The sequence below is a fragment of the Conger conger genome, chromosome 16, assembly GCF_963514075.1.
Source record: "Conger conger chromosome 16, fConCon1.1, whole genome shotgun sequence".
Classification (NCBI taxonomy): Eukaryota; Metazoa; Chordata; class Actinopteri; order Anguilliformes; family Congridae; genus Conger; species Conger conger.
In genome coordinates, this window is record NC_083775.1 from 33,339,350 (window position 1) to 33,361,654 (window position 22,305).

At 42.1% G+C, this 22,305-nt stretch overlaps 1 protein-coding gene across 1 annotated transcript; it reads right to left on the bottom strand.

Annotated features, from left to right (window-relative positions):
* Positions 1–191: 191 nt before the first annotated feature.
* LOC133114315 (tripartite motif-containing protein 16-like) lies at positions 192–22,004 on the bottom strand. The gene is made up of 6 exons (XM_061223602.1): positions 21,398–22,004; positions 4,039–4,134; positions 3,602–3,835; positions 3,298–3,457; positions 2,595–2,645; positions 192–2,155 (listed from the first exon to the last, which is right to left on the bottom strand). Exons 1-6 carry the CDS (start codon positions 21,986–21,988, stop codon positions 1,629–1,631), a joined length of 1,659 nt encoding a protein of 552 aa, XP_061079586.1. The 5' UTR covers positions 21,989–22,004; the 3' UTR covers positions 192–1,628.
* Positions 22,005–22,305: the final 301 nt, after the last annotated feature.

Here is a 22,305-nt window from a genome sequence, read left to right on the forward strand (position 1 = left end):
CCTGCTGGGGCTCCCCTCCTCACTGCCTACCGCTGTGGGTCCTCTGCTGCTTGGCGCTCCTGTTTTGCCCTCTTTCCCTGCTATACTTAAACAGTACTCTCCTTCTCTTGAGCCCTCCACCAAATTTAAACATGAGGTTATTAAATGAAAGCAAGTTTCTTTCACCATAGAAAACCCCTGTAGACAGTGGCTTAGTGAATTCAGTTTTTATTGAAGATTTTTATAAAGAATCAGAAATAACTTGCACAAAAAATATATAGGATACATGTTTTTCGAATTGTAATGATTAATTTAAAGGCACTTCCATTTTGTACTGAAATCAGCTTCTTACAGTAAAGACAATAACCCCTCCCATGCAGGCCAGCCAACCCCACATTGGTACAAAGACACGTGAAGATAAACTACAGAATGACTTTCTGTCAACAGTGTGATTATTACAAAGCATTATAAGTCTTGTGTGGAAGAAGCAGAAATAAAAGCAGAGAATCCCATTTTCCACACCCACATATTTCCTGTCTTATTCCAGCTTTATCTCTGTTCAGTTTCTGAGCCATTATTTTTTATATTTTGTCAGGATGGAGGACAGAATCGAAAGTCTCTTGCAGTCCACTGGGTTAATAAGTGTTCAGAATTCAGTTTACATTATTATTACAGTTTTTTACAATCGTTTTCACACTTGTCTCAATACCATGTCCACTTTTTCAAAACTCTTCACACAGTGTGCTTTTGAAACACACACCTGAGCAAATCAGTTAACCTTTGGTGCAAAAGGCACTTCAACCACCAAAACACTTAATATTTCACCCAAAAGTGACTCATGCTGCCATAACTATAGCACATGCTTTCTTCCATAAGACTACTTTTTCACTCAATGTTCAATGAACTACAAAACACAAACAACTTGGAGCATTGCTAAATACATATATTATGTGTTTCCCTTTCCTCTATTTTTGCATCCACAAATATTTCAAGCCAAGCAGCTAAAGAAACTTCTGATCTGTTGGTTTGCCTCTCACAATAGATGTCATGACTAAGTGTGGTAAATTTACAGTAAACTGTAAATGAATGAATGTTTTACTATATTGGAAACCCAGAATAACAATTTTTACTGTGTAATGTAAAACAATATATGATAAAGAAACAAATCACAAAAGCAACAGTATTCTTCAGAGGGTTTACAGTATTTTGACATTTGTTCTCACAGTGCAATATACTGTAATTCAGAAAAGAAAAATACAATACAATCAATTACTCAAAATACATTACAATCAATAACAAATACATACCAAAAAGCAATATTTTCACTATATACAGTAATTCGCACATATATTGTCTGCCTATCAGTATCAGAAGTCTACTGTTGGCCTGGCCCATCCATCCTGTCCTCTGCATTTGGCCATAGATTTTCATCACCTTCACTCCAAATGTTATCTCTTTCTATACACCGAGGAAAACATCTCTTTGTGTGGCTTTTCCAGCCCTGGATGTGTTCCACTGTTATGTCCATACACCCAGCCGGCATTGCATCTGGAAGTGACTTTTCATGTGGGTGGTGGTCCTACACCTTCACATATATTGGTATCTGAGTACCTTGACACCCTCAGAGTTCCTGTCCAAGGGTGGTCTCATCAAAGATCACACAGTTTTACAGAATTATCTAAATTAACCCAGTACCCAGGATAGAGGGGCTGAGTGAATGTGGTCTGGACTCTGTGAAGGAGGGATATTGTGTCAGAGACGCTGTAGAAGGACAGACTTCCTGCCCTGTGATCCAGGTACACTCCTATTCTGGAGGAGGGGGGAACAGGGATTACAGTGTTAACATTATTGTGCATGAAAAAGTATTTGGAGTGAGTGGGGTACAAACTCCAGGACAGGTTATTATATCCCAGACCACAGTTATCACCATGTCCTTCTTTCCTGCTGATGTGTTTATATGACACGGCTATACAAACCCCACACCCACTCCACTCAGCCTCCCAGTAACAGCGTCCAGACAGACCCTCTCTGCACAGGACTTGTGCCGTGCCATTAAATCTCTCTGGATGATCAGGATATGACTGGATCTTTCTCACACAGGTCACCACTCTGTTACCCTCAGACAGACGCAGGTTTTTATACGCTGTGTTGGGGTCCAGTGTGAGCTGACAGGAATCTGATAGAGGAGAAAGTTTAGATTGAATATGAGGACAGGTAAGGTCTGTCTATAATTCATTATTTTCTCCATACATACTATCAGTGTACAGCATGATTTAATTTATTTTACATCTCCACATGTGTGTACAGTATGCATGTGTGTTCATGATTGTTTTAGAGGAAATGCACAATGATTGAATAGGAGAAGTTATGATAAATGGTTTGAATGAAAGTGTCATGCATTTTTACTTGTTTTAGGGTACATTTTAAGCACAATACCTGATTAAAAAGACATTGTATGTGTGTGTGTGTGTGTGTGTGCGTGTGTGTGTGTGTGTGTTTGTGTTTTTTTTGTGTGTGTGTGTGTGTGTGTGTGTGTGTGTGTGAGTGTGTGTGTGAGTGTGAGTGTGTGTCTGTGTGTGTGTGGGCCAGCTCAGAGTTTCAGAGTGAGCACTCACACTGTAAGAAATCCTCTCTGGTCCTGGGCTCTACAGTAGGGACGTTTTTCACTGCAGAGACAGAGTGAGAGAAAAATGCACTTCATTGGTTTTGTGTGGAATGAAAGCTGGTTAAAATACAGTACTGTGCAAAACTGTGTATAACATTCTGTACAGATAAGATTCTTTCAAAATAATTAAACGGTCCTAAATAAATGTACTATACATTTTACATTAAATTTTATTAATTAGGCTGAATAGTTAAAAACTGAATCAAATCAATGTTTTTTGCGACCACCCTGCAAAGTAAAACTGTATCACTCTGAGACAGCCAACGCTGTCCTGCAGTTCTATAGGACAATCAGCAGGGAGGTTGTTCCAAGCATGTTGGAGAACTTTCCACAGTTCTTCTGCAGACTTTGGTTGGCTCCTTGCTTCTGATCTCAAACAGTCTTGATCAAGTTTTTATGTAAAAAGTAGTCAATTGCTTACAGTAATATGTTGCCTTTTAAAATTAATTACAAAAATGTCTCTGTAAAATTAAATCTTTTGGAAAATGAATATTTGGAAATGATCTAAAATGTGCTCTTTTATACTAACACACAGAAAGAAAAAAAAAAAATATATAATAAATATATATAAAAAATGATATATATAATAAAGTCTAGGGTGCCTTATGCTCCCACACAGGACTGTATATTTTGCTCATGAAAGTTTTTTCAACCTGATTGAGAAATTTTGACCAGTTCCCCCTTGCAGATGTCCTCCAGTCGCTCCTTCAGTTCAGAGACAGATTTCCTCACAGCCTCAAAAGACAAATGTGGACTGTCAGTGATGCTGGGTAAGTCTGCAGGTCCAGGAGGGGCACAGAGAGACTCACAGCTCTACAGACAGACAGACAGATAACAGTCTCAATATTACATATTGCTGTGCAGATGCCAGGAGCCAATCTTTATAAATTAGGAACGCACATCACCAAGTATGTACAATGTACATAGTGCAGACTGTCAGAGAGCCAGTGATGTTACCTGGAGGAAATGGATGTGGTCCTCTGTGTGTGAAAGCTGCTCCAGCTCAACATCTCTCCTCCTCAGCTCAGCAATCTCCTGCTCCAGTCGCTCCAGGAGTCCTTCAGCCCGACTCACTTCAGCCTTCTCCTGATCTCTGATCAGCTCTTTCACCTCAGAGCACCTTCTCTCAATGGAGCGGATCATCTCAGTAAAGATCCTCTCATTGTCGTCCACTACAGCCTGTGCAGAGCGCTGTTAGGAGACACAGAGAGAGAAGGGCTGAACAATTTAACTAGGACTTACAATCTTACTGGGACCCCAGACAGCCAGTGAAATTGAGCCCCGCAGGACTAGAACATGGCCCAACACTGGGCTCCTCACTGGCTGACTGGAGGAGAGCCCTGACTGAGCTCCAACATAGTCAGCTGTGGTGTTCTCCTCTGGTCAGTACCCACCTTGACTGACTGCACAGCCTGCCTCAGATCCTGCAGCTCCTTCTCTCTCTCCTGGATTCTCTGCTGGAACTTACTCTGTGTTACCCCCAGCTGCTTCTGTGGACACATTATTTTTATGTAACATGTTAACAAGGTACAGTATATCCTGTTTTCAACTACATTATCATGTTCCGAATTAAACAGGACTATGACATTTTTGAACAGCACAGTGATGCAGTGTGTAGCATTGCCTCCACCACGGCAACAAGTTATTGTGTTTGAATCCTAGATGATGGTCTTTCTGTTTTTAGTTCTCTTTTTGTTTTTTTTGTTTTTTTTATTTTTTTATTTTTATTTTTTTTATTTACAGTTTTTTACAATCATTTTCACACTTGTCTCAATACCATGTCCACTTTTTCAAAACACTTAACACATTCACCATATCATTAGACTATGTGAACTAAACTGTGGATATTTTTGCATTGCTTTCATACTAAAGGCATTCAATCACCACTTCATGAATACCTCTCTCAGTCAATGTTCACTACCAGCAAAAGTTTGTCCAAATACAGCAAATTTTGCAGACATTTAGATACTCTGTTCAAAACAGTTAACTTTCAGTTCAAAACCCAATAAAATTCTGATCATTGTGGAAGGAAATATGCTGCATTTTGGCAGAAAAATGAAACTATATGCTTGAAATACGTAAGACAGATCATTCTGATTTGAGCAGAAAGTTTATTCAGTTTATTCAATTTTTTTGTTTGCAGCCTTGTTACCATCTGTGCAAAAGTGATCATACTTGCATTGAAATGTGCACGTATATAGGGTAAATATAGATGTAGTTGTTACTGAAGAGATTTTTCCGCTATTACTGCTGTATATGTACTGCTGAAACACCTGGCTGTCATTTCAGTGAACAACCTGCCCAGGTGTTTGTTGTTTGTGCCCTGTTACCACATACACAAAAGGGGCCATCTTTGGATTGGCATTTGAATTCTTTAGCCTTGGTGGGGAAAATGGATGCAGCCAGAGGCAGAGGAAGAATACGTTGCGGAAGAGCAAGAACAGTTGTGTCTGATGAAATCAGAGCCACAGTCATTGGTAAATCATGGTCTGTCCCTGAGGGAAGCAGGTTGAGGGTTCAACCAAACTTGCCTAGATCCACAGTGGCTTCAATAGTGAGGATTTTCAGGCAAACCAACAGGTACTATACAGTATTTGCAGCATTCTGACTGAAGGAGCTCAATTGATGTGTATATTACAGCAGTACTGTGATTTGAAAAGTCTCCAGAAAAAGCAGATGTATCAGTGCACATTTGTCTGTGACACACTACAGGACCCAGCGGTTACCTCACACAGTCACACAGGGGGAAGGGGAAAAATGTTTATGCCTCAACAGGGGGATACAATAGTCGGGATGGTCATTGTCAACAACAGCATCAGGCTAAGAGAAATATGGAACAACATAATCGCAGACAACAACATATTTCCAAACACTGACAGTGTAAGCACTACAACCATTTCAAGAGTGCTACAGAAACATCAGATCAGGATGAAACGGTTGTACACTGTCCCCTTTGACAGGAACTCTGAGGGTGTCAAGGTACTCAGATACCAATATATGTGAAGGTGTAGGACCACCACCCACATGAAAAGTCACTTCCAGATGCAATGCCGGCTGGGTGTATGGACATAACAGTGGAACACATCCAGGGCTGGAAAAGCCACACAAAGAGATGTTTTCCTCGGTGTATAGAAAGAGATAACATTTGGAGTGATGTTGATGAAAATCTATGGCCAAATGCAGAGGACAGGATGGATGGGCCAGGCCAACAGTAGACTTCTGATACTGATAGGCAGACAATATATGTGCAAATTACTGTATATAGTGAAAATATTGCTTTTTGGTATGTATTTGTTATTGATTGTAATGTATTTTGAGTAATTGATTGTATTGTATTTTTCTTTTCTGAATTACAATATATTGCACTGTGAGAACAAATGTCAAAATACTGTAAACCCTCTGAAGAATACTGTTGCTTTTGTGATTTGTTTCTTTATCATATATTGTTTTACATTACACAGTAAAAATTATTGAATTAAATTAAATTAAAATTATATGTTATTCTGGGTTTCCAATATAGTAAAACATTCATTCATTTACAGTTTACTGTAAATTTACCACACTCAGTCATGACATCTATTGTGAGAGGCAAACCAACAGATCAGAAGTTTCTTTAGCTGCTTGGCTTGAAATATTTGTGGATGCAAAAATAGAGGAAAGGGAAACACATAATATATGTATTTAGCAATGCTCCAAGTTGTTTGTGTTTTGTAGTTCATTGAACATTGAGTGAAAAAGTAGTCTTATGGGAGAAAGCATGTGCTATAGTTATGGCAGCATGAGTCACTTTTGGGTGAAATATTAAGTGTTTTGGTGGTTGAAGTGCCTTTTGCACCAATGGTTAACTGATTTGCTCAGGTGTGTGTTTCAAAAGCACACTGTGTGAAGAGTTTTGAAAAAGTGGACATGGTGTTGAGACAAGTGTGAAAACGATTGTAAAAAACTGTAAATTTTTTTGTTTTTTTGTGTCCCCGGTATCTTGGGCAAGCAGTATGATTGATCTGGGTGCCGTGTGTTTTGGGGCCAGTTTGATCTATAACAGGGGAGTATTAGTACCCTTGTATTCTTCCAGAGGTGTCAGATGTTCCCCCTGTTGCTTATTTCATACTTTATTTAGGCAAATGGGGATGGGATATGAGATGGGGGGGGGGGGGTGGGGTGGAGTAGCGAGTCTTCGTCTTCGTCTTCTTCCCTGAGTAGGCTGTTACTGCTCTACTCCCCCACGCCGCAGATTGAGGGGGGCCGGAGGGGGAGGGGGCGGGGGGGGGGTGGGGGGGGAGTGGCATAGGAGAGGGGAAGGGAGGGGGACACAAGTGATGGGGAGAGACACCAAACATAACAAGACATACGTTCAAGACAGTACAAAGACAACTACAACACTGAAGACTTGGCTGTAACAAGAGAAGAGGTTAGCATCAAGATGAACCAAATATTCACTAAAGTGGTATGTGTGTATACGCGCATGTAAGTGGGCGTGAGCAGGTTTGTCACTTCCTGTGGAACGTTGGTGGACGTGAGGGGCGCGACAGGGCGCGGCTGGCCCCGCCAACCAGTGGCCCCCAAGCATCGAGCCCCCGCGCACACCCCGGCCGGGTCCCGGGGCCCCCGCCCCCAGGCAGGCAGACGGAAACACCACCCCCCGGGGCGCGGGGCCCCCCCAGGGCCCGGCCCACCCCAACCACAACAAGCCGGGCCCCCCCACACGCGCCGCGACAGTGCCCACCCGAGCCCCGGCCCCCAGGCGGGCGAGGCGGCACCCACCACGGTGCCCGGACGGCAAAACCCCAGGCCCCGCAGAGGCGGGCAGGGCCGGGAGCGGGGGGGCGAGGGCGAGGGGGGGGGGCCCAGGGAGCGCGGGGACGCCCACCGCCGGCACCCACCAGCCCCCCCCACCGGCCCCCACCGCTCCTCCCCCAATGTGGGCGCTAGGTGTGAGCGTGTAGTGTGTATGTGTGATTGTGTGAGTTGTGGGCTGTGTGGATGTCTATGGAGCATTTTTGGGGGGGGGGGGGGGGGGCGCAACAAGGCAGGGTCCGGCAAACAGGACGAAGCCGCCCCGAACCTATCCCCCCTCCTCACCGTCCCCCCAAAACCCTAGTGACATGTGAACATAGTACGAAAGGGAGGAGCGGCCAGGGCGGCCCGGGGTGGGAGGAGGACACCGGCCATGCGCAGCCCCCCACCCAACCGCCCCCCCCACACACCCCTCACCACCCCCCGCACCCCCACCACCGCAGGGCCCAGGGTGCCCCCCCCCCAGGCACCGCAGCGAGCACCGCCCCACCCCGCCCAGGGGCTGGACCCGACAAGCGCAGCCCCACCGCAAGCGGGCAGCCACGCCCCCAGGAGCCAACACGGGCACCACAGCCGGCCACAAGGGCGAGATGGGCCCCAAGGCCCCCCGGCCACATCCCACCCCACCCTCCCCAAGCCCCCACCCCACCGCCCAAGAGGACAGTGCCCCCAAGACCACCGACCCCCCCCACGCCACCCCCAGAGGGCCGGGCACCCGGCCCCCCGGGGACAAGCGCCCCAGGCCCCAGCCGGAGAGCCCACAAGGAGCCCAAGCCCGGAGGCCAGGGAGGGGTACCCCGCCGAGCCCCCCACCCTATGTGATGTAATTAATTATCGGGGCCCAGGTGTCCAGGTACTTGGTTGACACGTGTGGGCTGGCTCCTACAGGGGAGGAGCACGAGGCCTGGTTAAAAAAACAGGATGAGAAAGACAATGAAAATAATTGGGAAATCAAAGAGCAGGAGGAGATTGAAAAATGTAAAAGAGATAAGGAAAATGGCATGGACGTCAATACCGAGAGAAAATTAAGAGGCTTCACGGGCCTCTCTGAGGATAACACAAATAATTTATCGAATAGATTTAAAGGACTGACTATAGAGGAGTTGAATGATGAATTACACTCACCTATTAGCTGGATGACCTTTGTAGACCCCTTAAGGCGCCACAAAAAGGGGCACCTAAAGAGGGTGTTGGGATGGTGGCAGGCTTTAACGTCTGGCTTACATGAAATCAAAGTTTGGAGGAAGTCAAGGAAAGATTATGAAACTGACACAGACACCAGTGATGAATAGGTTCATTAAAAACAACATAAGGGCTAGTGTTTTTCCACTCATATATTAAAATGGGGGAAATTCCCAAACCAGAGGGGCCCATGAAATAAAATATTGGGGACGGTTCTTTGGAGGTATGAGAAAATGACAATTGGAAAAACAGAAATAATTAATATGGTCATTGAAAAACAAGTTATATAAAAGATAAATGTCTTCCCGCTTGACATAATGGGGACATTTCTTATCAAAAAAGGTACACTTTTGTATACAAAAAAGATATATAAGGGATAAGTTTTTAGACCTTAGAGCAGGTTCCCAGAATTTGGCTTCAGAAGATATCTACGAGCTGGTGAAGAAAGATCCACGCAGAACAATTATAACCAAGCTGGAGTGGTAATTATAATCTATATTACTTGTAGAAGTAGGAAAAGTAACATATTATAAGTTTACTTTTATATATCTTTTATTTCTTATTAGGATACTATATAAAGTAGAAAAATGTAGAGAAATTATCATATTTAGATAAATATAATATTATAGGAATAGTTTCTTTTTAAACGTCAAGAAGGGGGAGCTATAGGATAAGGCTAAGGCCAAAGAGGATGGATATTGGAGGGGTGTACCTTGATTTTTAAACATCGTGGTGGAAAGGTAATTTAGAAAGAGCTAAGAGGGGTATATGTAACTTGCATGTGATTAGCAAACTGCAAAAGATGATATGTACACTGTAATCTGTACAACTCTATTCTTTTGATTGATTATAATAAAATATATCTTACTATAATCATATGTGACAAAGAGTCTTTAGAGTAAATACATTGAATACAGGACATCGATTACCAGATTTGCATCACACCCTTCACTTCGAGACTGGGCTGGAAGTTCAGTAGAACTTACCAGGGCTCCAGGACGTTCGGAGTACTTGATTTCGTCCCCGAGACACCTCATGGTGAGATACTGCTCGTGGGAACGTGAGGTCTGAGCTCGGCAAGGGGTCCGTGGCTCACGACAATTTTGGCGCCCAACGTGGGGCTCGAGCAGCAGAGAATTGCTCACGGCCTATTGAGGCATTGTCCGAGTGGATTCCTACTCGAGGGTCTCGAGTTGATTACTGGCACTGAAGAGAAAGGTGATAGGCACCTAAGTAGTGAAACCGTAAATACTCGAACTCAAAAGGAATCGAAGTAATTTAGAATAAGTTACAATATTAGAAAACTGTATAGGACAGTAGATTCTAATAAAGTAATAGTATAAATATCAATTTATAAATAGGTGGGAAAATGGCTGTCAGTGAGATGCCAGACCCCCATATAGAAATATATTTCGGAGCGGTGGAATCACTGTTCCATGAAGTGCAGAGGCCTTTTCCTTGGCCGCTGCACTTAGCAGATCCATGCAACCTTGGCCAGAGTGCTGGAGCAGGTGTGTCATGGGCAATTAGTAGAATATTAGATGGGCATGATCAAAGGGGAGGATGGTATGAACGTAGATTACTGTTGGCTCAACAGGATACGGCGCGTAAGGTAATAATCTCCCAAGCAGCAGATGTACATCCCGCTCAATTAGGTCCAAATATAACTGCAATTTTGAGTCATGTGCCCCCTTATGGGCAACACCCTACTAGATCGAAGGCACTGTTGTACAGTTACTATATGAGATTAATACGGGCTTCAGAGACAATTGGAGATGGGGGAATAGTAGCCACAACCTTAGCAGGAAGTGGGAATTTCGGTGGCAGCAATTGCGAAAATTCTCAAACGATTGAAGGAACATGGGTTACTAGTATCCCTAAAGAAAAGTCAAATAGGGCGAAATAAAGTCAATTATTTGGGATTTGAAATAGAGGAGGGACGAGCCCTAGCGGAAAGTTTCAAAAATAAAATTAGTCAAATTGCACAACCCAAAAGTAAACGACAGTTGCAACAAATTCTAGGATTATGTAACTATGTGAGAGGGCATGTCCCTGATTATCAAGCACGAGCTCAACCCATTTACAAAGTGCTACAGCGAGATCCATTTGAATGGAAGGCACAGGATCAGGAAAATTTAGAGAGACTGGTCAAAGGTATCAATCAAGCCAAAATCACCGTGGCTAGAGATCCCACATTAAAACTCAGAGTAGAGCTGAGAGCAGGGATAAAAATAGGGTCTGTAATACTAGCAAATGATGGAGGCGAGATCATTTCGTATTACACTACTGCCTTCTCACCTACAGAAATGAAATATACTGCAGAAGAAAAGATACTAACTCTTATGAGAAGATATCAACTCGAAATAATGAATATAGCTCAAGGAGCTAAGACGGTAATAGTTACCTCGTTACCCGCAATAAAAGGAATTATGAAAAAGGACATTGAAACTGCCCGAGCTTATAACTCCAGATGGGATGCCTGGTCTGCAATGTTGTTAAACGCAGATTGGGAATATGAGACAGAAGAATTACCCGAACTGTATATAGAGGATCAAGAAATGATTCCTCGATATCCTCAATTAGAGGGAAAACAGATTACTATATTTTCAGATGGAAGTAAGACTAAACAAATGAGTGATCAGGCACGAGCAGCATATATAATTAAAAGAGATACAGAGGAACTCAGTAGGAAAGCTTTTTCTGTGATAGGAACTGCACAAAAAGCTGAAGTAGCAGCAGCCGTTGCTGGAGTAAAAGCAGCTGTACAGATGGGGCATAAGAAATTGCGATTGTGTACAGACAGTAAATATGTACAGACCACGATCGAGGTCGATCTAGATATATGGGCAATTTGTGGATGGACTAATATGAGACGAAAAGATGTCAAACACGAATCACTGTGGAAAGAATTTTTTGAACTAAGAAAAGATTTAGACATAGAGGTCATACATGTCAAAGCACATACATCAGGACAGATGTGGGAGGAGCAGGGAAACAGAGAAGTTGATGAGCTTGCAAGAAAGGGAGAGGGTGCTCAAGTTAACCTGCTTATATTACCTAAAAAAGAATGGCCCATAGTAGGGATTAAACAAGTCGTGCCTCCGACAGAGGGAGAGGCGATGGTTCGGAAAATACATGAAGAGAATGGACATTTCTCTTATAATGTAATTAAGAACCAGTTGGAACAGAATAGGTTACATATACCCAAGCTGAAAGAGGTAGTGAAGGGAGTAGTTAAGAACTGCTCACAATGCCAGATGATTAATACACCACACGGCCTGTGGAGTGCTGGATTAACTATAAGGTCGGGAGTACCCTGGGGAAGTATTTGCATGGACGTGGCCGGTCCTGTAGTACGATCCACAGGGGGGCACCGATACTTGCTGATAATAGTTGATTCGTGCACTGGGTACACCCTGGTCCATCCTCTGCGGCAAGGTACGGGGAGACAGATTCTAGCCAAGCTAGAAAGCACAGTAATGGCAATAGGAAAACCTAAAGAAATTAGATCAGACAATGGAGCACATTTCAAGAATACCCTTATCAATAAATGGTGTATCAAAAACAATATAGAAAGAATATTTTCCCCACCCTATCATCCCCAAGCAAATGGGATAGTAGAGAGGAAGATACAAACAGTGAAGAGATTAATAGCTAAAACTTGTAATAGCAAGGATTGGGATCAGAACCTCATAAAATTACATGAGCAGATAAATGACTATGACACTACGGGGGGGGGCACGGCCTTTTATAAAATGTTCCAAAGGGAATATGAAACCAGAGAAACAGGGAGACCAGTAGTGAATACCGCTCCTCTGTGCCCCTTACAGGTAGGAGATCAAGTCAGAACTAGAAATCAAGGCCCACAACCAGGTGTCCCTGTAAAGGTGAGGTTTGGACCTATAGATAGGGTAGAGAAAGTGTTAGATAAAAACACGGTAGAATTGAAAAAGGGAGGAATAACCTCAGTAGCACAGTGTAAGAAAATATAATGGAGATAGGATCACAGAAATATTTACTGCCTAAAAGCTTGTTCCCTAAAGTCTGGGTCAAGGTGGTCAGACAGACAGAGGGAACATTTAGAGTTTTAACAGCTAGAAAAGGTCATGACCTGGCACAACATGGGGGCCAGAAATTAATAAAACCTTGTCCAGTGCTGGAAGAAATTAAAGGACCAGGCTGTTGCATCATGTGTTCATGTAATGAATTAAGGCCAGGATATCAGGGACCTGGTGGGGCAAGAGTACCCCCAAAAATAGAGGGGTTACCAGGGGACGCCCTATGGGGAATGACAACCCAGACAGGGCATTCTCCAGTAGTAATGATGCACAGATTAGTGGTCTGTGGACAGTGCAGGATTAGCATTGCGACAAATACCACTTTTCTCATGGCCAGAGAAATAGAGGGGCCTGAGAAGGGGGGGCAGCCTAGGAAAAAATGTAGCTGCCTTGAAACAGCAGAAGGGGAACTTGTGACATGTAATGAGTGTAGGGAACTCACTTTCGAGGGATCAGCTGTAGCAGCGGGCCTCACTCATGCATTAATCCCCTATGATAAAAATGAGACCTCCAAAGGTCAGGAAAAGTCAACATATGCCCAGCCCATTATGGGTAGACAAAGAGACGACCAACTAAGAAATGTTATTGAACAGACATACAACTATGGGCCCACCTGGCTGCTGATGGTTAACCGAAGGGGAGAGACAGATACCAGACCTATGAGGTTTAGGCGAAAAGCCATAAATAGAGAAGGAAGAGTAGTATGGAGATTAACAGATTATAAAGAGGAAGTTAAAAATTGTCTGTACCCACCAGAAGATGCTGAAATACTAGACATACCTTTTGGGGATCATAAAACCAGAGCATGGTACAGCAGTGATACAGATTTATTAATGAGAAAGTTCAAAGCTAGAGCACAAAAAGTAGGGCAAGTGGCATACTTCAGGTTACATGCTTTCCCTGTAGAAGGGATATTAAAAGGGGTGAGAAGACAATTAATTGTGTGCGCAGAAGGCCTAATTGATGATAAAGGGCAAGTGAGAGAAACAATTGTGGTTGAGGAATCTCGGAGGGGAGCCACAGGGCGGATAAACCCTCGCCGCAACCATTCTGATGATAAAGACGAGGCCACAGGGCCTCTTTACACACTAACCATAACAGTCACCACCAGAGTTGGGGTTGGCGAAGGTGTATACTCTGTTTCAGCTAGGCACTCAGTGGAACCCCTGTCTACAGACGCTGACGGAAAAGCAGCTGAACCTGTAGTTCCAGACCCCGAGCCAGAGTACAAGGACGTCCACGATTTTGCTACTACAATACCACTGAGAAATAACCCGAACAATGGAGGACCTAGAGATGCTTCTCAGCAACGACGCACAAGGAGGCCGAGAATGTCGTGCTTCAGCGGGTGTTTCCGATCAGGAAATGCTGACAGAGTACATGAAAATCCGAAATCAAAAGAAAAATCAACAAATCCTGCGCAGTAAGTCTTTGAAGAAGGGACAAAATCGGGAAAAGAAAGGGTTAGCAATACTAGGGTTAATAATTTTTGTAGTAGGAATAGGATTAGGAAATTATATAATGAAATATAGAGTCCCTTACCAATACACATGCGTTACTAAGGAAATAAATGTGATCTGGTGTGAATACAACATGACATCACCAGGAAGTGAAAATAGTACTGAAAATTGCGGTCAGGAAATGAAAAACGAAACATGCTGTCACTATTTGACTCAAGGAGGTCGGAAATCCAGTATGATAGAATGCGATGTCAGCTGTATCAACACAGACGGGAAACAGAAATGTTCAAGAGGCAGGCAAACTCGATATTATCCAAGCTCATTGGGGCATAAAGTAAAGCGGGAGGTCCCGACAAAAAATACTCAAAAGGCAAGGAGATGTGAGCTTAGATACCCCTTGCTTATAAGGAAAGGGTTACCGAGTTACACTGGACTTCGATGGTCACAATTAGAACAACGAGGAATAATATGGGGACCCACAACACCACTACTCACTAGTCTATATATAGGGGACCCGCAACAATATCCCAAAATAGATAAATCAATAAAGATGCAAAAGGAACTAGGGTGGACAAATACATATGTATATCAGAATAGAACTTTACTGTGTACATTAGCCTATTGGAGTCAAGATAAATTTCGAAAGGGCATTTGGGCTGCTGATACAATCCAAGCAATGCCATCGTTATTGATTAAGACAGTAATACCTTCTCGAGAAATAGTAGAGAAGATACTTCAGAAAGAAAGGGAGATGATAGAAGAAATGAGACAGTATGCAATATCAGTATATATAGAAGACGAAAAAGATATAAGGGAAAAATCTATCTCTAAAAACGACATTAAAAAGGGTGTAATGACAATGGCATGCACCTGGGAAGATGATGAATACGTAACCTTCAGATATAGGCCCGTAGAAGAACAACTTAGGAATTGGATAAGTTGGTACTGGAACAAAGTTATGAAAGGAAAAGATCCTAAAACAGATTACAAGGAAGAATGGATTCATTATACGTTAATGAGTGGTTGGTGGGAGGCCTATGCTGGAGATATAGGGAATAATGCACAAAACCAGGACTATTTTAAAAATTATGTCCCTGACCACTTCGTGCCACCGCTCAGAACTAATTACACAGGGAAGCAAGAACATGGAGCTAAGCCTCAACTAATATATTTTAATGACAAATTTGGGAAAAGGTTGTATATAGTAAATCAGACTTCTGGGGCCCTACTTAAAAATATGGGGGTCATAACCCCAGATAACACCTGTAAGAGAGGAAAAGAGTTAATATGGCAACAGCCAGCTTGTGACCTTCGAGACGACTTGCGTCTGGTATGGAAAGCTTGGAAGGAGATGATTAATGCAGGACATGTATACGAAGGATATAAGTGGATGAGAAACTTAACTCTTTATAGCAATACAAGTAAACGTATTTTTATAGGGAGAGGAGGGGTCTCTAATGTGATCAGAGCAATCTGGACAGGAGTTAAACAAGGAGTGAATAATGGAGTAAATATGTTTAAAGAAACCACCTCTAATATCATGTCCTGGGGATGGGACACTATTAAATCCCTGTTTGGGCCCTGGGTATGGGTTATAGGAGTTGGAATATTAATCATAGGAATAATATATGTCATTTTTGTATGCTTAAGGTGCAGGCGTCATAGACAACAGTATGCATATCACAAGCTCGAGTCTCAAAAACAAGAGCATGAGCATCAGCGTACTTTTGCTGAAATCTTGACCCGACGACCCCAGCAAGAAATCACTAACTGTTAAGGGAGGCCTAAGATAGACATAAGGAAAAGATAGAGGGGTGAAGGATACTGACCTAAAAAACCAAAATGGCTACCCAAAACACAAACAGATAAGGTATAAAGCCTGGAACAGTCAGAGACACAGGTCACAGCAGAAAAACAACTGAGGCAAGCATATTGGAATAATGGCAACTTGGAACAGTTCCTATGAAACCATGAGCCTAATCGGGAATGTATCAGGGGAAGGAAATCTGGGAGTGCGGGATAACGGTGAAGCAATACCGTTAGCTCTATCCATGGTGAGTTCCCTCCTCCGAGCTCTTGATTTGAATCTTGGTAACATAGTAACAGTAATTAAACTCATTAGGAGTAAGAATTGTTAATTGAATTCTAAAATCAAAATATGGTTTTATTTGGAATGCGGATTTCGGGACAAGATTTCAGACAAAGATAACAAAATGTAATTTGAATGCTGAATGAGATTTGATTTTTTGTCAATAACAGGCACCTTATGAATACAAATATGGAATTACAAATTTACTAAATGGCTAGTATTAACACAACATGCATTGGCTATGGGATATCTAAAGTCTAATTTTTTTAATAGGCAGGTATTAAGAAATAATATAAATGCTATACCTGATCATGCTTGTGTTCGATGGGTCACAAATAATAACAGTCCTCAGTTGTATGTCCATGGAAATGCAAATACTTGTGAATCCAAAATGTAGGGGTAGGAGCCCAAAGAATGATTTATATATCTTGTGGACTTAAAAATCAAAATTGACACCTGAGGCCTAGGGCCTCCAAACAAAGAAGGGGATTCACAGGAATCCGCACACTGAAGTTACAAATTCAAAAATGAACTCCAAAGAGAGATGTCCCGTGTAAGAATAGTTGCATGGCCTCCTTCACCAAACCAGCAAACCGTATACATAAATCTATGCATCCAACAGAGATGTAACTTGATCCGTTGGACGTTTAAGATTGATTGGGAAAAATCCTGCTGGTTAATAAATAACCATTCTCACAAGGAAAAGAGAAATCTTGTAGTGTATATCCATAAAAAAAGTAATAATAATAATAAACCCCTAAATTATTCACCGGGCCTAATCGAAACCGTGTAAATATATAAAAGAATTAAGTTCCTAGGGAATATAGATAATCAAAAGCGCATGGAAAAACTTATATATTCTAGTAGAGGTAGGATGGAAAAATAATATAAAATAAAGAAAAATTGTATTTGATCTCTTACAGAATAAAACCGGGAAATGGATTGTGGAAAAAGAACAAGTGGAAGCCAGTGAATCACAATTCCCAGTGACAGCCCTAAAAGAGGGGTTCGCAAATGAAACAGATACACCCAGAAATCCCATAGAATTAGGAGGGTATCGTAATCATATAGTGAATACTTTGTTTGCTTTTGGAGATAAGAAAAGGTTATTTAACACCTGCAACCTCAAATACCCCCCACTAGATTCCTGTCTGAACTGTGAGAAAACCGTGAGGTTTAGGAGGGGGGCCAGGGGCCTATACGGTAGTCTCTGCACCCCATGCTTTATCTTGAACAAGAATGAATGCATCAATATTATCAACCTAGACAATCACAGAGGAAAATTTGAAATTTTAGAGAATACAATGACTGTATATACAGACATTCCAAATTACCCATTGTCAGAGGGATTATTCACACCCATAACATGTATCAGCATGATTAAATTCTATCCTTATAATGAGGAAAAACAAGATATTGTGACAATACGCAGAAATATATTTCCGTATATCTACGAAGACCTTGAAGGGAAACAACAAACTAAATATATAATCAAGAGGAAAAAAGTACCCTCTCGACAGCTGTAAAAACACTCGAACGGGGAGAACTATGTGGGGAAGGGGTTTGTATTATCTATATATTATTTTATTTTTAAAGACAGTTTGGGGTATACCTCTGAAGGAGAAGTACCAACCAAGGACAGGAGGTGGTGATGTGTACAGAAAGGCTTTCCTGGAACAACAAGCCTTCCTCGATGGAAGGAACAGTTTCCAGATTACACGCTGTATCCCTGAACCTGAAGGAGGAAAGATCCCAAGGAGTCGGTGCATCATCTGCTTTGAGGATGTGAGAGACATTGCCCATTTCACGCTGCGAGGAGGCATGCGGGGATGCCTGGAATGCGTCTGCTTCAACCTGAAGACAACGCTCAGGAATGGACAGGACTTTGGATATGAAGCCACTATTGAGGAGTGGCTGTATGACTTTGTGGACATGGGGGTGTTAGGAGAAAAAACTAGAGTACCTGGACAAATATTGTGCGATTTTATGTTGCTTACGAGAAAAAGAGTGTCGATAATTAAAACAAAAGGGGGACCCATGTTAGATATTGTTACACAAAGACTGACAGATGGGAGCCCAGTCAGTACTTGGTACTCCTTACCATTTGATCCCTGGATGATAAAGCTATGTGAGTTAATTGAGAAGCACTTACAGGCTAGGATTGGCTTAGTGCGAGGGGTTGAAGGGGGTGTCGAGGACCCGGCCCTAGGCCCTCCTGATGAGAGATTGACAGAAGATGGGTTAAGCAGGAATGCATTGTTAACCCCTCGCACACGCCAATGGGGTAGGAGTAAAAGCTCCCGTAAGAGGAAAAGTATATGGTATAAAATAAATGTACAACCGTATATGGATACTGAGGAGTCTGAAGTCAGAGGACTTAGATTCAGGGTTTTAGAGAGCAAGGCTAAAGGCCTGACTGAGGCCATGCGTAGAATGTGTTCTAGCATGACCATGGAAGGGGCTGAACACGCAGAACGGAAAATTGGGGACCCAGGGAGTTTTGCATTCAAGGAGACGATAGATGTGATAACATACTTGGTTGACACGTGTGGGCTGGCTCCTACAGGGGAGGAGCACGAGGCCTGGTTAAAAAAACAGGATGAGAAAGACAATGAAAATAATTGGGAAATCAAAGAGCAGGAGGAGATTGAAAAATGTAAAAGAGATAAGGAAAATGGCATGGACGTCAATACCGAGAGAAAATTAAGAGGCTTCACGGGCCTCTCTGAGGATAACACAAATAATTTATCGAATAGATTTAAAGGACTGACTATAGAGGAGTTGAATGATGAATTACACTCACCTATTAGCTGGATGACCTTTGTAGACCCCTTAAGGCGCCACAAAAAGGGGCACCTAAAGAGGGTGTTGGGATGGTGGCAGGCTTTAACGTCTGGCTTACATGAAATCAAAGTTTGGAGGAAGTCAAGGAAAGATTATGAAACTGACACAGACACCAGTGATGAATAGGTTCATTAAAAACAACATAAGGGCTAGTGTTTTTCCACTCATATATTAAAATGGGGGAAATTCCCAAACCAGAGGGGCCCATGAAATAAAATATTGGGGACGGTTCTTTGGAGGTATGAGAAAATGACAATTGGAAAAACAGAAATAATTAATATGGTCATTGAAAAACAAGTTATATAAAAGATAAATGTCTTCCCGCTTGACATAATGGGGACATTTCTTATCAAAAAAGGTACACTTTTGTATACAAAAAAGATATATAAGGGATAAGTTTTTAGACCTTAGAGCAGGATCCCAGAATTTGGCTTCAGAAGATATCTACGAGCTGGTGAAGAAAGATCCACGCAGAACAATTATAACCAAGCTGGAGTGGTAATTATAATCTATATTACTTGTAGAAGTAGGAAAAGTAACATATTATAAGTTTACTTTTATATATCTTTTATTTCTTATTAGGATACTATATAAAGTAGAAAAATGTAGAGAAATTATCATATTTAGATAAATATAATATTATAGGAATAGTTTCTTTTTAAACGTCAAGAAGGGGGAGCTATAGGATAAGGCTAAGGCCAAAGAGGATGGATATTGGAGGGGTGTACCTTGATTTTTAAACATCGTGGTGGAAAGGTAATTTAGAAAGAGCTAAGAGGGGTATATGTAACTTGCATGTGATTAGCAAACTGCAAAAGATGATATGTACACTGTAATCTGTACAACTCTATTCTTTTGATTGATTATAATAAAATATATCTTACTATAATCATATGTGACAAAGAGTCTTTAGAGTAAATACATTGAATACAGGACATCGATTACCAGATTTGCATCACACCCTTCACTTCGAGACTGGGCTGGAAGTTCAGTAGAACTTACCAGGGCTCCAGGACGTTCGGAGTACTTGATTTCGTCCCCGAGACACCTCATGGTGAGGTACTGCTCGTGGGAACGTGAGGTCTGAGCTCGGCAAGGGGTCCGTGGCTCAATGTTTTGGGTCAATTTGAACCCTTTATTGTTTGACATCTCTTAAAAATCAGTTGATCTTGTTTCAGATTGATACTCTATGGTTTTTCAAACTTTATAATTTGGTGGGATTAAATGGTAAACATACTGCTACGCTAAATCCTGTACCAACGTTGCATACAAATGTGTTGTGTGGGGTTCTCTTGACCCCTAAATGTTAGAAATTATACAACCATTTTTATTTTAATCTCAGATTTTTTTGTGGATGATTCTGGTGGATTTTTCATATTTATGGATAAAATGCTAGTAATTTTGGAAACAATATGAACGTGGCAACTGTTGGAAGACAGACAAATTTGTGTATTGGACCACTTCACATATGATAATGATCGCTATCAGTTTCAAGGTTCCCCCTCTGGGGATTTTCCACTGGACTCCAGGGGGGAGCGGGGCAAGGCCTCGCAACCATTAAGGATTTGAATGGCCCAATCCGAGGTGCTCGGGATAGGCGCAATTCCTTACCACCAATCAGAGGTTACACTTGGATTTGTAGACATATTTGAATATAGGCAAATGTAATCCTTTAAAACACCCCAAACACCATAGCTCTTTGGAACATTTTCCTGATTGTAATAAACTTTCCTGTTTTCTAATGACGAACATCGGATCTGCTTCTTCCTGTGACAACGGTCATCTTACTGGTTCCTGGTAAAACTTTGTTTTACTAACACAACCAAGGTGGCAAACTATTTCTAATACAATAATTGTGTGTTTATCTGAACTATTGGTCTTAATTTTACCCCAGACATAAAAGAGGTCAAAAGATCTTAACATTATAGGAGTGTTAATATTTAATATTTCACTCTTGTGTTTTCTTCAGGGTCAAAAATGACCCGCCACAATAATCTTTTTCAACTTGAAATTTGATGAAGCAGTTTGTGATGAGTTACAGGCTTTTTCTTATTGCAAAATAGATTTGGGATTTTTAATTCAATTAAGCTGCTTTATTTTCGGAGTTTAGAGAAGTTGGATCATTTTTCACCCTTAGGACAAGGGGAAAATACAGAATGTTAAGACTACACAAGAGTTAAATGTAATGTGCATTTCTCATAGTTTTCATAAACATTTAAAAATGTGATTCATAAAAACATTCAACATAGTCCATAAACTACAATTGATAAGTCTGCAGGTTGTCACTACGATCACTGTAATTGTGGATAAGAGCTCCAGTCCCTACCTGTTTCTCTGTCCATTCTGCTGCAGCTGAGACTGTATCATGGCCTCTGTGTTCATCCATCGTACACAGATAACAGATACACTGCTGATCGGTACGACAGTAAACTTCCAGCAGTTTGTCATGATGAGAGCAGATCTTCTCCTGCAGGTTTCCAGTGGCTTTGACCAGTTTGTGCTTCTTAAAGGCAGGAGATTCATTGTGAGGCCGGAGGTGAGTTTCACAGTAAGAGGCCAGACACACCAGACAGGATTTAACGGCTTTGTGCTTTCTCCCAGTGCAGGAATCACACACCACATCACCAGGTCCAGCACAGCAGTGAGCAGGAGGAACAGCTTGGAGTCTTGTCTTCTTCAGTTTCTCCACCACGTCAGCCAGTATGGTGTTTTTTCTTAAAACAGGCCTTGGGAAGAAAGTCTCTCTGCACTGGGGACAGCTGAAGACAGCAGTATGATCATCCTGATCCCAGCAGCCCTTAATACAGCCCAAACAGTAACTGTGTCCACAGGGAATAGTCGCTGGATTTTTCAGTAGATCCAGACAGATCGAACAGCTGAACTGGTCTTGATCCACTGAGATACTGGCTTCAGCCATTCTGCCTCTCACACGTACAGAGAGTTTCTGTTTCTCTGAAACTGCGTGACAGAGAGAGAGGGGGAATTACTTCCTGGTTCTGCGCACAGCTGCAGGAGGTGTGGTGTTGGACTGAGGCCAAGCTGAGCAGTGAGTGTAGAGAGAGCAGACTTTCAGTAAGTCATCAAACACACAATCTCTCATTTTTTTAGCTTCCAGGTCACATGGCCCACGGACTCAAAACCAATATGGATCCTTCAATAGATCCAGACAAATTGGACAGCACAACTGGGCGTGATCTATAAGACCTGCAGCCTGTGACATTTTACTGCTCAAAT